We start from the raw sequence: 16,233 nt of genomic DNA, 5'->3' as shown, positions 1-16,233 counted from the left end.
CGCCTCCATCCATTTATGGCCTTGTGTGGAGCCGAAGCGCACGGCCTGCTGCTGATTGTTCGCTGCACTCAGCAGAATGGGGCGTTTGCCAGCTCAAGTTGGTAGAAAGGGAACTTTGCTAGTTTTAGAAGCCGGCTTTTCCAAGCACAAGTCCGCTCATAACGTCCATGCATACATACATACATACATACATACATACATACATACATACATACATACATACACACACACGCACGCACGCACGCACGCACGCACGCGCGCGCGCACACACACACACACACACACACACACACACACACACACACACACACACACACACACACACACACACACACTATGACTTCTGCATACACTATTTCTTCGTTAACTGGTTTACTGCCATACCACCACCACGGTGCGCTTGTGCGAGGGTGCGCGTATCGACGAAGCGACGCCCCGAGTGTTCTATCTTTCTTTCTTTCAATTTCGACCCCTTTCCCACTGATTAGGGTACCAGGGCGGACGTGCGTCTGGTTGACCTTCCTGTCCTTCCTTCCATTCTCTCTCTCTCTCTCTCTCTCTCTCTGTGTGTGTGTGTGTGTGTGTGTGTGTGTGTGTGTGTGTGTGTGTGTGTGTGTTTTAGAGTCTACAATATAGTCCTCAAGATTACTAATACCAGGACATAAAGTTCCACCAGAGACATTATCCAGCGCTCTCCCAGAGGAGCTACGCGCCTGTCCCGCCTCGTCGCTGCTATATCAACATCACTGCGACGCACCATTCACATCTCGACAAAACGAGCTTGTTATTTCTCGGCCAGCACATTTATACAGGTGCCTCCGCACAACTTCAATTAGAGTGCCGGCAATAACCGACGAATGAAAGCGCAGTTTGTGACCAAGCCGTAAGCATGGCAGGCTTGTCTTCGTTCCTCACACTTGCGTGGCTTCCAGCGCAAGAACTACATTGTTCAACGGCCGGGCCAAAGAATGATGGGGGAAAAAAAGAAAGAAAAAGAAATGCTCTATTCGCTCAGTCATTTCTGTGTCTGAATTCTCCGGCGGGGCGTCCATTTCTGTCTAACTGCCGTGCGGACTTAAAAATTTTCGCGAAAGGGCCGTTTTCATTCCCCGTCCGACATGGATACGCAACTTTCTCGCGATAGCGACAACGCTTGTATAACTGCGAGCGCATCATAAACGTTAATGTGCCGCGGGTCTTTCTTAAGAAGCGAACGCTGTAATCCTCACGCGGTTCTCGTTCTGCAGTCGTGAATAAACGAGCTTTGTGTGTGGCGTTCATGGCAACGGCTGCTCGGGAAACCCAAGAAAAAAGAAAGAAAAAAGAAGGCGCCGTTATGCTTTGCCTAAAGTGCAATGCGGGAAAAACAGAGCACGTACGTGTGGGTTGGGGGAGATCATAAACCGCGAGCAATAATTGAAGACAGGCGCCGCGAAGTCATGCACAGTAATGGCTCAGCGCCGAGCGCCTGCGTGATGTGCCCGTATCCTTTCGCAAGGACGACAAAAAGCGAGCCAGTGGATACCGTATTCTAGCGCGCATTGTATACCCCGCATGCAAAACACGAGGTAGCATTAATGTATATTATTCGTCTACATTAACGTTACCAAGGGTTGCTTAGGTGTTGTGGGATTCTCATCCGTGCTCTTGGGGTAAAGGAACGACAACACAGTAGCGCAAACAATCACAAGGACATTTATTGCACCTTCCATAGACCAATGCCTGCTAGCCGAGTTGCTATCCACAAATCATGCCGATGGGCGCGCGACAAATCGCGGAAGTCCGACTCACCGCGACCGGATAACGTGCGAATATGTTCGCCCCATGCTGGACACGAACGCTTGGTCGTTCACGCGTACGGTCACGCGAACGGTGGCGCGTTCGAACTATCGGGTTCGTCCATTCCGGGGGTAGGCCTCGCGAGACGGTCTCGCAGAAGCATGGATCGGCGCACGCGCAGAACGTCCGCGCTGCTAGCCGATCCCGAGACAAAGAGGAAGAGCCTTCTCCATTCTGCGCCCAAGTAACCCCGCCGTTAGGTGGCGTTAGCAGTGCAACACTCGCGCCATCTCTCGTACTAGCCTGCAAGCATACCGACCGCCGCAGTAAAGGCACGCAGCGAAGCCGGATTACAGGAGACGAGAGCTATGCGAGAAAACAACATATCAGGGGACGCGTGAGAGTCGCGCATCACCACAGTGTATATTATTAAGTACCGATGAGACATATTCTCGAACTTTTAGAACCTCTACTGCACGCTTCTCGCACCTACATGGATGACACTTCGCGAGTTTGAAAGTCTGGCGTCGTCGGCGTTATTGTGACGTCATGACCCGGAACGAAATTTATACTGACACCGTGTAACGTAACGCCGCGTACGTTAATTGCAAGCATGGAGTCAGTTCATGCAAGACTGGGACGATTAGTTATCACTGGGACAAGGTTTTGTCCTGCAGTGGAGACAAGTTAAGTTGATGATGATGATGATGACCCGCCGTGGCGGCTCACTGGCTGCATGGCGTTGCACTGTCGAGCACAAGGTCCCTGGCTCGATTCCCGACCTCAGCAACCCCATTCCTATCGAGGCGCACTGCAAACACGCTCCTGTACTTTGACTTAGCCGTGCGTTAGAGAAACCCAGGGGTTCAAAATTATTCCACAGTTCCCGTGTTAACGCGTTCCTCGTAACTCGCTGTGCAGCGTCATGTCGCACGATCTATTTTTAATTCAAAGCGGAATGTTTAGGCGCATGGCGCTGTAGGGGCACTCCAGGCTGTCATCGAAGAGAGGGAGGGGCCTTGGGTGTTGTCAATTTAGAAAATTAATGCTCTTCAACATAGGCGTCAGGCCAGGCATGCAGGTTCACTGATGCGCTGTGAATTGTTGCAATAAGTCTGAAAAATAGGCAGCTTGACTGGTGATAAGGAAGGTAAACTACCGGGAAGAGGAAAACGTTGCAAGAAAGTGGCTATATGCTGTGTTAAACGACGATACTTACAATAGGTATTAAGTGCCGCCTCAAATGCACTGTTTCACTGATGGACTCGCCGAGTTGGCTGGCTGCTCTTCATTGGAGGTGTAATTCGTGACCACAAAATGAGCGAAACTGCTCTCAGATGGTTCTAGCGTTTCCCATGTGGCCTCCATCATCGTGCTTATGTCCAGACACGTGCGTTAAAAGCTGGCGCTCGGGCGGGTTTATTACCTGCTTTTCGCTGCTGCGTTAAGCCCACTTTTAACTTCCCAACCACCTCCTACTTTATGTCTCGCTTCGCGCATGTTTGCTTGCTGGAGTATGTTCAGCCTATAGGCTGTTGCCACAGTTTTGTTTTTAATAATACACGCAGATAATTATTCGGACGGGCTGCATGCACGTTATGTGACGGTTGCGTGCGGACGGTGAAACGCGTGCTTGAAGATGCGAGAAACTAAAGAGCACACAAGAACAAGAGTACAGCGAAAGAGCCTTGAAATGAAAGAAGGTATCAAGAATGAAAATATGGTCCCGGAACCATAACGTGCACGAAGTGAAGCCGCATGCCAGCACGAACAACGGTGGCTCCCAAGCTTGCTTCGGAGCTGAAGACGGCCGCAGCGGTAATACGCGAGCGCTTCTGACGCATGCACGCCGCGGGCTTGGCTCTGCTTGGCTTGGCTCGGCGCGCGAGGCTAATTGGACATTAAAGCTTGATGGCGCGCAACATCTCGCATTTTCCACGTCGGGAGCCGGCTTTTCTTTTTTTTTTTTTTTTTTACGCGCCCGCGCTGCTGTGCGTTGACGCCCTTTCCGGCACCCTCACGAAACGCAGGCGAAGTCAGCAGCAGCAGCAGCAGCAACAGACAGTGGTGCCTCCTGTGGGATGACGCCGTGGGTGGAGTGGGGTCGCTCGTACGTGGCATTTACTAGCGCGGTGTCGAGACGAGACTTTCGGCGGCTCCCGAAGGCACGCTGTCTTGAATCATTGATGCCCGGGAGCGTATTGCTTGCGCGAGGCTGTGAGCGATACTGGAAGCAGCAGGCTTGTGTTGTCGTCCTGCTGGACTGGGCTAATAGCAGTGCCTCGTGGTGATGTCCAAGATGGTTTCGGGCCATATAGAGCCAAACAAACAGAATATGTGCAGGTGGTAAGACTTGCGTGGGCTCTTCCACTCCTGTGGGATAGATGACCGTCCTGTCGGTGCTGGACTGGGCTCTCGGTGCCGGTGCCCGTAAAGACACCTTTTGTATGCTTGTGTTCGTGTATGTAAAGCGCTTGCTGATACTTCGCTCTTTTTCTGATGCGAAAGCGTCAAATTACTCATTGAGCCAAAAAGCCGGCGTCTGTACAGCGAAGCGGTACCTAAATTTCCATTCGCCGTGACGCCAGGTCCTGTGCGTGCGTCGATGGCGTTCCCGTTGGCTGCGACATTGGAGCAGATCGGGCGAGAGGAAAACACCTGCTGCTGCACTAGCGCGCCAAGGAGTTGCGGAAGGAGAGAGAGAGAGAGAGAGCGTCGTGCGACGCCACGTCACCCTCTGTCTCAAAGGCCTGTGTTATCCTCGCGTTTCTTGTCCGCGCGAGCCCTCGCCTGCACCTCGGTGATTCCAAATCAAACCACAGAGAGAGAGAGAGAATGTGCAATCGAGCTGTCGGGCATAAAAAACCTAGTTGATTTTTTTTTATCCAGTAGGGAAACATCAGCAAACCTCACACGATGGCCGCGAACAGTGGCCATGACAACACAAGTTGTGCGGTTATGAATCCCTCACTGTGTGCGTTTTGCAGTGCAACTGTTTCAAATTTAAATTTTCTTTCCTAATCTTCGGGCTTTTGCTGACCGTGTCTGCTTCTGCAGCTACTGCAGTGCCTATTTGAGACCATTGGTGCGTGCGTCACATCGCGTATAGCACGTGCGATAGCACGTGCACGCATGTTGATTTCCACTAAGTTACCGACAGAGGAATCAAACGGGCAAGTGATGATCAACCTTACACTGTCCTTTACGCCTTACGTAGCTGTAGCTTAGTCGCTATGGCGCTTGCACTGCTGAGCTCGAGGTCGCAGGTTTGACAGCGGCCGCAACGGCCACGGGGGCGAAATGCGAAGCACGCCCGTGTTGTTAAATTTAGGCGCACGTTAAAGAAACCCGGCTGACTGAAATATAATCCGGGATCCTCCACCGCGGCGTGCCTCATAGTCAGATCGTGGTTTTTGCGCGTAAAACCCCAGCATTTAATTTTAATTATTTTGACGCCCTACTTCTCTCTGCGCACCCCTGTCACTCACCATTCTTCGCTCGTCAAACATTGAACGCCGACTTCGTCCTCGTGGCATCGCTGAGCCGACGTCTCGCAGTGCGCATTCACGTGAACTCCTTTTTTACGATTCGGTACAACGGTGTGAACGTTGTAGCGCGTAAACATAAACAATGCTTGATATTACACTTTGCATAAGATGAAAATAAGAACGATTATACTCATCACATGTTGTTTTATAGCATTCAATTAAGTACTTCAGGAAAAGATCGCTTCAAATGATTTTCAAACGTAGGTTGGATCTGCGTAAATGTTTTGTCTGGCTGCGACGCGTTGTATGTACTAGTAGTAGTAGTAGTAGTATAAGAAATTTATTCAGCCCACAATTACAGGCCAAGCATATCGACCGACTAATTGCTTCGTACATTGCAACTCCAACTTGCGGACTAAAGTTGCGTGGAATAACGTACCATTTGTTCACCTTTGCGTTTTCGGTAAGCGACGCACTTTGTTTCGGTCGCGACCGCAAGTGGTGCGGATCGGCCGCTGGTCACAGGACGTACTGTGTCGCGCCACTCGTTCAAGGCTTGTAACTGCGACGCCTTCCATCCAATAAGCACGCGATATTTCGAGAGCTAAAAGTGTGAGACTTAATGTTACGTCGAGTCACATGACGCCATACATATATATAGCATGTATTTATCTATGTGACTCATTACACTTTGGTCGTGAATGCGAGGCAGTTAGAAAGGGTTTGTCTACCCTTGTATAGCGTTGCCCGCTGCGTATGAAACGGTTCAGTGTATACGGTTCACGGTATGTTTTCCTTCTGGCCGTAGCCTCAAAACGTGGTATATCGACCGTATACGAACGCAGAGCCCCGGTGGTGGAGTGCGAACGCATCGTCGTCGTCGTCGTCGTCCATTCCTGCGGTCCATCATCACCCGAGCCGCGGGTCCGACGACCACTGCCGGCAGCCAGGTCCTCTGGGACTGCTGGCGGGCCGCCTGCAGGAGTGGCAGCTCAGCGCCAGCTCTACGCGCCAGCCCGAATGCCAGCTGCGTTACGCCCGCGTGCTGGAGCTGGCCTCGCGCGGAGCCTGGTGTCCCGCCAAGGATGCCGACACCGAGTGGATACAGGTGGACCTGGGCGCCGATGCGAAGGTGACGCGGTCACTTTCTTTTCTCGTTCTAAGGCGTACTCGCGTATACGTGTTGTGGTGACATACATAGCACGCACGTGACGTCACATCCGCTGCTGTCGTCTGCTTCCGCTACCTTCCGCCATCTTGGGGAACCTTATGAACAGGCGCGCGCATAGGCCTATAGGTTCGCCAACATGGCGGCGCCGTAAACCGGAAGTCGCGGAATATCCTTGAATGACGTACGTGCGTACTCTATATAGTTAGTTCGTGAGCGTAACTGCGGTACCAGTATCGACAGCGATGGAACGAGGTATTCCTCGGGCTGCATTTCACCAACGCTTCGACAAAAGGTACTCGTCTTCTTCGGGGACGTACTTGCCGTGACGAAGTCGAGTCCCTTCGTCGAAACGTTGGCTCCAGCGACATTCCTTGTTCTACGCCACTGCCAAGTCACTTCAAATCTCCCATCTTCCTGCGAACCTGGGAATAGAGACAAAGCTGTTATCCCTGGTAATCAAGCGAATTGCGAGAAGCGTGCGTATTTGGCTTGGTCGGTTCGGGTCGTGTGCGGGAAAAAACAGCGCTGTGGGCAGGACGGGAGGACGGGACAGACAACGGCTTCGTTGTCTGGTAAGTGCGTTATTGACGTCCTGCCCGTTGTGCTTTTTTTTTTTCCCCGCTCAAATGGTTATCGAGCCCTTCATTGGCCAGTGTGATTGGTCATTCATCTTTCGTGAATGTACAGTACAACGAACACCCAGCTACTCCTCCAGTATGACTCGAACACACGTACTTTGCTGGTAATTGCTGATATAGGACGCATTTGGCTGACATCTGTTCATGATTGTATTGCGCTTAGTATTACGCTGACGGTACAGCTAAAGAATGAACATAAAGGAACAAAATGTGGGGCTACGTGGCGCAAACTACTAAATCGTTTAATACTGGGTCTCTTCGAAGAGGCCGGTATCGAACCTGTCGTATGCAAGAATGGGCCAGTCAGGTAAATTGCATCACAGGACCTATACTTCACAGAGGCGGGCTTGTCTTTGGCGCATTAGTTTTGTGTGACCACCTGAGCGTCATCCCGTGCTGTCGCTGGCGGTGGGGTCAATTTTGGCATTCTGGTTGTGTAGACAATAAAGAACGGGTAATCTTTAGGGCATCGTGTTCAGCTATGTGCGAGCCAGCAGTCGCTCTGTCTTTCCGGTATCAGTTCAGTTACCCGCTTTTAATTTTCTAAACAGCACTTCTATTTCCCTAGGATGCCGGCCGTAGCTACTCTTTGTTGCATCATGTGGCGTAGCTGTAATGTTATTAAGTTTCTTCTTTCCTTTTTGTTTTGGGCGTGGGAGGGGGGGCGACTCTTTAAGAGGGTACTCCTGGTAGCGTTATATTAAAGTGAATGCATTAGTGATGCAGATTTGCCTTCTCTATTTCTCTACCGAACTTTGTAATGTATGAGAGACATTGGAAGGCGGGGGGACAGCGTGAAAATAAAGAAATAAAGAAAAACTGGGTGAGGAGGAGCTGCACGGCAGTGTTTTGTGGTGTCGCGCTTTTTTTTTTTCGTTATGTATACATTTTCTCTGTCCCCTCTCCAGAAACACACCAGCTTGCCCACGCGTGCGCTTTACGACAAACGCAAACGCATTTTCCCAGGTTATCTCCAATATGGCGTGCTGTGGACTACAGATTTTCGACAGAAGGTGTTACACTTGCGACAGACAAGTTTCGTCGAGCGAGTGCGTTTCTGGGCTACAACCTCATGTGCGCCATTGCAGATCACGGGCCTGCTGACCCAGGGTCGCGGCGACGGTCGTGAGTGGGTATCGTCATTCGCCGTGTCCTACAGCATGGACGCCTACCACTGGAAGCACTGCCTCGACGCCCACGGGAACAAAAAGGCGAGGCAGCTTTTTGTTGCATTTAGATAAAGCAAGAAAGGTAGTACGATAGGCCTATAAGTAGTGCGTCTTCAGCAAAGGACCAATTCCTGGTGGAGGCTTCTCTTAGACCGTGGTTCAGAGGCCACCTTTAAGACGCTGAAACTTTCCCTGTGAGGCGAGGTCTCTTTCCTACTCATCTGCTAAGGTCGGCCTGGTCTTAAACAACAGCCTTGTCGCTGTGGTGTGTGTTCAGCAACTGTGGAGTCCATGTGATGGCCTTACCTTTGCGTTTGTCTTAATGTCATCCGCGTGACCCTGGAGCTTGATCCTGGACCAGGTCCTCTCAAGCCATTTTTCAGAGCAGCGCAGCAAAGCGAGGCGCAATAAAAAGAAAGTAACGGCATACAGTGCTGAACTGGACAAGTAGCAAACCTCGTCTCAGAAAAAAAAAATAAAGAAACTCTAATAGGACGGCGACTTGGGCTAATTGATTAGAGTACATATTGAAGGGCGTAGAAACAAATAGAAATGCTCAAAAAAATCAGAAGAACCTTCAGGCAGCTCAACGGCTTTTCGTCCCTGCCTTTCCTCCTTCCGTACCTTGTTCCTGTCGCGCCGCTCTTCAAGATGACTTCGAATCAACTGGCACACCGCTTGCTATTCTATCACAGTTCTCTCCCCCCGTCTAATCATTCTCTGTCCCCGTCGTCTGTCTATTTCCCGTTCTTTACCTTAGCAATGGCTGTCGTGCTAAGTTTCTCGCTTTTTTTTTTTTAGTTTTAGAATTCGCGGACTGTGCCAAACTTCCACTTCTCCTACCGTGACGGTCCTTTCTTCTTTCCTCCGTGCAGGCGTTTCTGGGCAACACCGACTCTCACAGCCTGAAGCTCAGCTACCTTGATCCTCCCGTGCACGCCCGCTTCCTTCGACTGCACGTGCTGCGCTGGCACGGCCGGCCCAGCCTGCGCTTCGAACCACTCGGATGCCAGGGTGCGTGTACGCATGGGCCACCGCCTCAGCGTGGAAAGTATACCGCCATAGCTATACACGTAACGACCTTCGTGGTGTCTTACGCGACACGTTCACACGAATGCTAGACGAAGAAGGCTAAAAAACACGGAGGACGCTTAATCTTCGCCTTTCAGAGCGGAACGCGGTAGCATTCAAAGATCCCTGACTGCTTCTCACGCTCCCCGGCAGCTGCAGCTTATGTAACCGCAATGTTTTGCTGGAAACGCTGGCGGCGAACGCTAAGCACGAAGGCGAGCTTTAAAGGGACACTAAAGCGAAACAATGAATCAGTTTAGAGTAATGAAGCATTGTTTGAGAACCCTGCAGGCAGTCATTTAAAAAAATAGTTTGATTATTAGCTGAGAAAAGGAAGGTCCAAGTATCAGTATTTGAATTTCGCGCCGAAACCCCAGCGCCGGTACGTCAGCGTGACGTCAGGAATTCCTAAGTATGTTTTCGCATTTCGGCCGCGTTGGCTGAATAAAGGTTCCCGAAACTTGCCACGTTTAATATTTGGTTCCTTGAGGACACAATGTAGTCAGTCTGTACCGCTATATAATTAGTAGGCCCTAGAAGATGCCATCGAAATCCAAGACGTCACAGCCCCCAGGTGCGGGAACTTAAGTAGGCATGGCCACCCATATTTCGTTCTTGCGCTTTTTCTGGCTTACCAAACGTCTTATCGCTGTAAGAGTGGTGTTTTTGGTGTTGTAGAATGGTAATTTACTGATGCAGAAGAAATCATTTTTCACTGTGGATAAAAGTTAATGGAGAATACCTTAGTAACTTGCGATTCGCTGATGATATTGCCTTGCTTAGTAACTCAAGGGACCAATTGCAATGCGTGCTCACTGACCTGGAGAGGCAAAGCAGAAGAGTGGGTCTAAAAATTAATCTGCAGAAAACTAAAGTAATGTTTAACAATCTCGGAAGAGAACAGCAATTTACAATAGGTAGCGAGGCACTGGAAGTGGTAAGGGAATCTACTTAGGGCAGGTAGTGACGGCGGATCCGGATCATGAGACGGAAATAATCAGAAGAATAAGAATGGGCTGGGATGCGTTTGGCAGGCACTCTCAGATCATGAACAGCAGGTTGCCATTATCGCTCAAGAGAAAAGTGTATAATAGCTGTGTCTTACCAGTACTCACCTACGGGGCAGAAATGTGGGGGCTTGCGAAAAGGGTTCTACTTAAATTGAGGACGACGCAACGAGCTATGGAAAGAAGAATGATAGGTGCAACGTTAAGGGATAAGAAAAGGGCAGATTGGGTGAGGGAACAAACGCGAGTTAATGACATCTTAGTTGAAATCAAGAAAAAGAAATGGACATGGGCAGGACATGTAATGAGGAGGGAAGATAACCGATGGTCATTAAGGGTTACGGACTGGATTCCAAGGGAAGGGAAGCGTAGCAGGGGGCGGCAGAAAGTTAGCTGGGCGGATGAGATTAAGAAGTTTGCAGGGACGACATTTCCACGATTAGTACATGACCGGGGTTGTTGGAGAAGTATGGGAGAGGCCTTTGCCCTGCAGTGGGCGTAACCAGGCTGATGATGATGATGTTCCTTTAATGTTCTTTCATTTTTTCTCCTCCTTCGCCTCCGCGCTCCGCTACCGTGGATGCGCGGCGGCGAGCGCCATCTGGATGGGGTTGCAATCAACCGAGCTGGGCGCGCCGCTTTATGAATATGGTAGAGACGCTGGAAAATGGGTTTGTGTCCGAGTTTCCGCGTAACAGAATTATGTTTTTCTCGTATGTTGAAATTACAATCGGGCGCAATCACGTCTGTATATGTTGTGTGTAAATCGTGCTTTACGATGTTTCTGACGCATTTTACTTTGAGAAATTCAATTAGTTCGGTAACGCCACTGCACCACGCGGACGGCCTGCGTGGTTTGGTATGCGCGGTTCCGAGTTATTTTTCGCTCACGGGACGCCCGGCGCCGGCACCGGACGCCGACGCCAGATTTTCTGCGACACCGGGCCCTTTACGCCGTCGCGTTAATGTAGTATACCTTTGTGTAGTTTTCATAGCGAACACACGCGATGGGTAAAGTTATAGCGCACATGAAAATCATCATTCCCTCGCGACAACATTATATATTCCCGGTTCTTTGTAAATTGAATCCCCGAGTATGAAGTTCGTTTAACATTGTTGGAACCGCGCCACGAATCATTCGTTCTGCAAACGCACAAGGCTTGTATGAATGGTGCACTTCTTTCCCCAACACGTGCTGCCGACGGCGCGTTCTAGATTCGCTCTCTCGATATGTGTCGCGCCCAGAGTGCAACGAGGTCATCTCGGTTCCGCCCGTGGCTCGACTGACGGCGTCCAGCTGGCGTCCCTGGCACCCGCAACAGGGATCGTGCAGCCCGGACGAGGCGCAGCTCTTCGCCAGGGGTGGTTGGTGCGCACTCAGGAACAACGGCAACCAGTGGCTTCAGGTAGGCCGCTCGATGTTGTCACTGTTGTTGTTGTTGTTGTTGTTGTTGTTGTTGTTGTTGTTGTTGTTGTTGTTGTACAGTGGCTTCAGGTACGCCGCTTGATGTTGTGGCAGTTGTGGTTGCTGTTGTTCTCGTCGTCGTCGGTGATGCTGATAGCTTCGAATGTGTGGAAGTGCAGGCCATATTTTTTTTTTCAGAAGGATTTGCCGCAAGGCATAAATAATACAAGAAAGTTCAACAATAGCATCGAATTCGGTGTCGTGCAAGAACTGCAGCAGCGTCTTTGCAAACTTGTTCTACGTTACCCAATGGTCGTGGTTTTTTCAGGCAGGTCTGGCTTCAGTCCAGTCTTTCTTAAATTCCTAACTCTGATCACATGCGTTCCAGGACACATATTTGCAAAGCACGCGTCGATCATATGATGCAGGCTAGTTAGTGTAGCATTGCCACTGAGAAAATAGCGCGATACACGGCACTGCAGAGGGTGAAACTCCTAGGGCAGGAGCAATGCGTTCGTGTTTTTGACCTATAAATTTTGTTTTCGACAATGATGATGATGACGACGATGGTTACGATTTGTGTTTTCTGGTACGAGTGCTGCTTCGGAACCGCGAATGAAAAGAACAGGTGTAATTTTTCTAGCGTGTTGCGCAGTGACTTCGAAAACAGCGGGCCCCAGAGCAGACCTATACACAAAGCGCTTGTCTCCTCTGGTGTCCGTTGTTTTAAATGCGTAAGCATTTCTATGCCTACGCAATGGGGAAACTCGTCCGTGCGTCTGTCTGTCACGTAACACGAGTTCGCTTTCAAGATGGGGCCCGCAGCAGCGAGTGAGCTGACCTTCGTGCTGCTTCTCGCTTCAATGCGAACTAAGCGGCGAGAACACAGCGCACACGAAGCTATCTGCACTCGGCGCACTGTGTCCCCATCGCAGATCGCTTTCAAGATGGGGCCCGCAGCAGCAAGTGAGCTGGCCTTCGTGCTGCTTCTCGCTTCAATGCGAACTGAGCGGTGAGAACACAGCGCACACGAAGCTATCTGCACTCGGCGCACTGTGTCCCCATCGCAGATCGCTATCAAGATGGGGCCCGCAGCAGCAAGTGAGCTGACCTTCGTGCTGCTTCTCGCTTCAATGCGAACTGAGCGGTGAGAACACAGCGCACACGAAGCTATCTGCACTCGGCGCACTGTGTCCCCATCGCAGATCGCTTTCAAGATGGGGCCCGCAGCAGCAAGTGAGCTGGCCTTCGTGCTGCTTCTCGCTTCAATGCGAACTGAGCGGTGAGAACACAGCGCACACGAAGCTATCTGCACTCGGCGCACTGTGTCCCCATCGCAGATCGCTTTCAAGATGGGGCCCGCAGCAGCAAGTGAGCTGGCCTTCGTGCTGCTTCTCGCTTCAATGCGAACTGAGCGGTGAGAACACAGCGCACACGAAGCTATCTGCACTCGGCGCACTGTGTCCCCATCGCAGATCGCTATCAAGATGGGGCCCGCAGCAGCAAGTGAGCTGACCTTTGTGCTGCTTCTCGCTTCAATGCGAACTAAGCCGTGAGAAAACAGCGCACACGAGGCTATCTGCCCTCGGCGCACTGTGTCCCCATCGCAGAACGCTTTCAAGATGGGGCCCGCGCGGTCGCGCCGTACGCAGCCACGCCATACGCAGCCACCGCCGGAGTACGGTTGACCACGGTTGATAATGGTTCGCATCGAGAGGAGGCAGTGTCGTCGACCACGTCTAGTGCGAGGTCTAGCAAGCGTGACACTATTCATCACGTCACGTACTACAGCACGCGTCGGCCAGTATTCAACTTCCACGAATCAGTAGCAGCATCCAAACGCACCATCATATAACATGAGTGAACATTGCTACTCGCCTCACCAACGTCGTCTCATGCGGGCCTCAGTGAGCATTTCGATGTTGCAACCGCGCTTCTTCGTTTCACGATTCGTTCGCGGTGTTTCTCGCAAGTATGCCAAACACGGCAGCATATGACGACGAAACAGGCAGGTGATTAGCATAGCGAATGCTTACGCATCATTTAGAAATCCAAGAGGAGATTCCGCGTGTAATTTTTTTAAGTATCTGCTCTGAACACTTCAAAGTTATGTCGTACCAACCACGCCAGAACTCAACGCTTAGAGATGTAAGCACAGTAGGCTACAGGCTATTCCTAGAGCTGATGTGTCACCTTTAATGACTGATGTGTAAAACAAGTAATCGGGTTTGTAAATGAAGAAGAGTATGTTTCTGTACCCGGTTGGGGCAGGCTCATTGCATGCAATCAGCAAAAATGCAAGGTTCGCACACTTGGAAGGGAGGAAAGGGGGAGAGGTGTTCAAAGGTGACAATATATGAAAGAGGTGACTCTGACATACTCCGCACACGCGACACTTACGCAAGGTGCGTCACCTACAGGAGTGACCAATGTGAAATGTAACTGTTTATTCATATTCCCAGCCATAGCGTGTCATTGCTCATTGCTTTGAAGCGAGACGTTTCCGCACGACAGTTGCTAAAACTCTGGAACCGCTTAGTACCACGCACGAGGAAGCGATGTTTCCATTCACATTCCTAAGTAATCGTCTCAATATGATAAGCTGTCTCTTTTAACAGTTGCATCTCCTGTAAATCTCATCTCGCTAAATGCATCAATTCGTGTCTGTTGGCGTGGGACAATGCACCTAGGAGAACAGGTGATACCGCTGATCACGTGCCGCTGCAGCTATAGTTGCTATGGCGTTGCGTTGCCAAGCTAGAGTTGGCGGCTTCGATACCGCCTCGTTACAGTGGGGGCGGAATGCAATTAATCCGGAGTCACCCCCCCCCCCCCCCCGACACACACAATAGTGTGCCTGATTATATCGTTGTTTTGGCACGTAAAGCGTCGGAATTTGATTAAATTTGATATCGCTGACGATCCGCGACCCTTGATCCTCGATTTAAGGTGGACCTGGGGCCAGCGACCCGAGTGACCGGTGTGGCCACCAGGGGCCGCGGCGATGCCCGGCGCAAGCACTGGACCACGGCGTACCTGCTCTCCTACTCCAACGACAGCCTCCGGTGGCACCACTACAAGGACGACAACCACCTGGATCCCAAGGCCGGTCCGCCTTCTCTTCTTCTGCCACGCTCTGTGCTGTGTAGCAATGTCGTAGCAACGCCTTCACCCGCCCCTCCCCCTTCCCCCGCGCGGCGTGTTCACGAGCATGGCCTATCGGGCACCCCCTTTGCAGGTGTTCGGGGGCAACATGGACCGCGACACCGAGCGACGTCACTACCTGAACCAGCCGTTCGTGGCGCGCTTCGTTCGCTTCCAGCCAACCTCGTGGAAGAGGAGGATCGCGCTGAGGGCCGCCGTTATCGGGTGCCCGCACAGGGGTGAGACCGCTGTTCGTTCCTTTGTAGAATAGTAAGCTGTTGGGCCAGTTGGTTTATGTTTCCTTTGTGCTAGGCACTGACGCACCATACGCCCATATGAAACACCGTATTTGGAAGCGGCGAATAAAACCGGCGTGTCAGGCATGTGGGAAGCACCACGAGACGCTCCATAGTTGCTGGAAACACTGTCTTTCCCTCACATTCCCAACTCGTTCCGTCATCTCAACTTCCTTACCGAACACCACGGGAGGGCTGGATGGTTCCGCTGCGAGGATGTGAACGAAGTGCTTCAGCTGTACACAGTTGCTGCACCGCCCGACCCACCCAGGTAGCACACAAAGTCTTGAAAACGTCGTATTAAGGGATTCAACGTCTGAAACGGATTTTTGACCAAAATCGACGCATCAAAGACGTTCCAAACAAGATAGCTTAAAAACGAGGGGTGAATACGTTTTGATAACGTTGGAAGCCAGACAGCTTAAAAACGAGGGGTGAATACGTTTTGCAAACGACTCAAAACGCCACCGCCACGCCACGGCGCGTCAGCCTCTTTAGCGGCTTCTACAATATTCAACAACCCATCAACGCGATCCAACCTTGCGCAAGGTGGCGATACCGTCGTCAAATCATGTGACCAAGGTGGCCACGTGATGCCGGGCAGCCGGGCGAGCCGGGGCATAGTCGCGTCGTCATGGCGTCGTCACGTCACCGCACTCGCATTGCGCTGTGGTGTGTTTGCGGCTGTTCTGAACGTGCTGCCGCTGCCCTTTGCTATGTAAGTGTTGCAGTGTTTTGCTGTCAAGAAAACGATATTCTGTGATCAGTTTGGGTTGTGCGATATGTTTGTGTGGTTTTAATTTGGAAATCAGTAGTGTTTTCAATTGTTATGTGATCAAGGCGGCCACGTTATTCGTGAAGCCGGGCATAGTTACGTTATCGCACTCGCATGGCACTATGGTCTGTTTGCGACTGTTCTGAATGTGCTGCCGCTGCCCTTTGTCATGTAAGTGTTGCAGTGCTTTGCTGTCAAGAAAACGACATTCTGTGATTAGTTTGGGTTGTGCGATCTGTTTGAGCCGGGCATAATAACGTTATCGCACTTGCATTGCGCTGTGGTATGAT

General features: G+C 51.1%; 1 protein-coding gene across 3 annotated transcripts in view; it reads left to right on the top strand.

Moving 5' to 3' along the window:
* The window catches only part of LOC142560139 (lactadherin-like), a 124,635-nt gene that overhangs the window by 88,238 nt on the left and 20,164 nt on the right, over positions 1 to 16,233 (top strand). For all 3 annotated transcript variants that reach the window (XM_075671990.1, XM_075671991.1, XM_075671989.1), the window contains 6 exons: positions 6,113 to 6,399; positions 8,165 to 8,287; positions 9,121 to 9,259; positions 11,569 to 11,729; positions 14,678 to 14,833; positions 14,967 to 15,111. In XM_075671990.1, the coding sequence (XP_075528105.1) occupies positions 6,113 to 6,399; positions 8,165 to 8,287; positions 9,121 to 9,259; positions 11,569 to 11,729; positions 14,678 to 14,833; positions 14,967 to 15,111 (1,011 nt within the window). The remainder of the gene's footprint in view (positions 1 to 6,112; positions 6,400 to 8,164; positions 8,288 to 9,120; positions 9,260 to 11,568; positions 11,730 to 14,677; positions 14,834 to 14,966; positions 15,112 to 16,233) is intronic.

The sequence above is a fragment of the Dermacentor variabilis genome, chromosome 10 (assembly GCF_050947875.1).
Source record: "Dermacentor variabilis isolate Ectoservices chromosome 10, ASM5094787v1, whole genome shotgun sequence".
NCBI lineage: Eukaryota > Metazoa > Arthropoda > Arachnida > Ixodida > Ixodidae > Dermacentor > Dermacentor variabilis.
The sequence above is the reverse complement of the archived record's forward strand: the minus strand, read 5'-3'. Positions and strand labels throughout refer to the sequence as shown.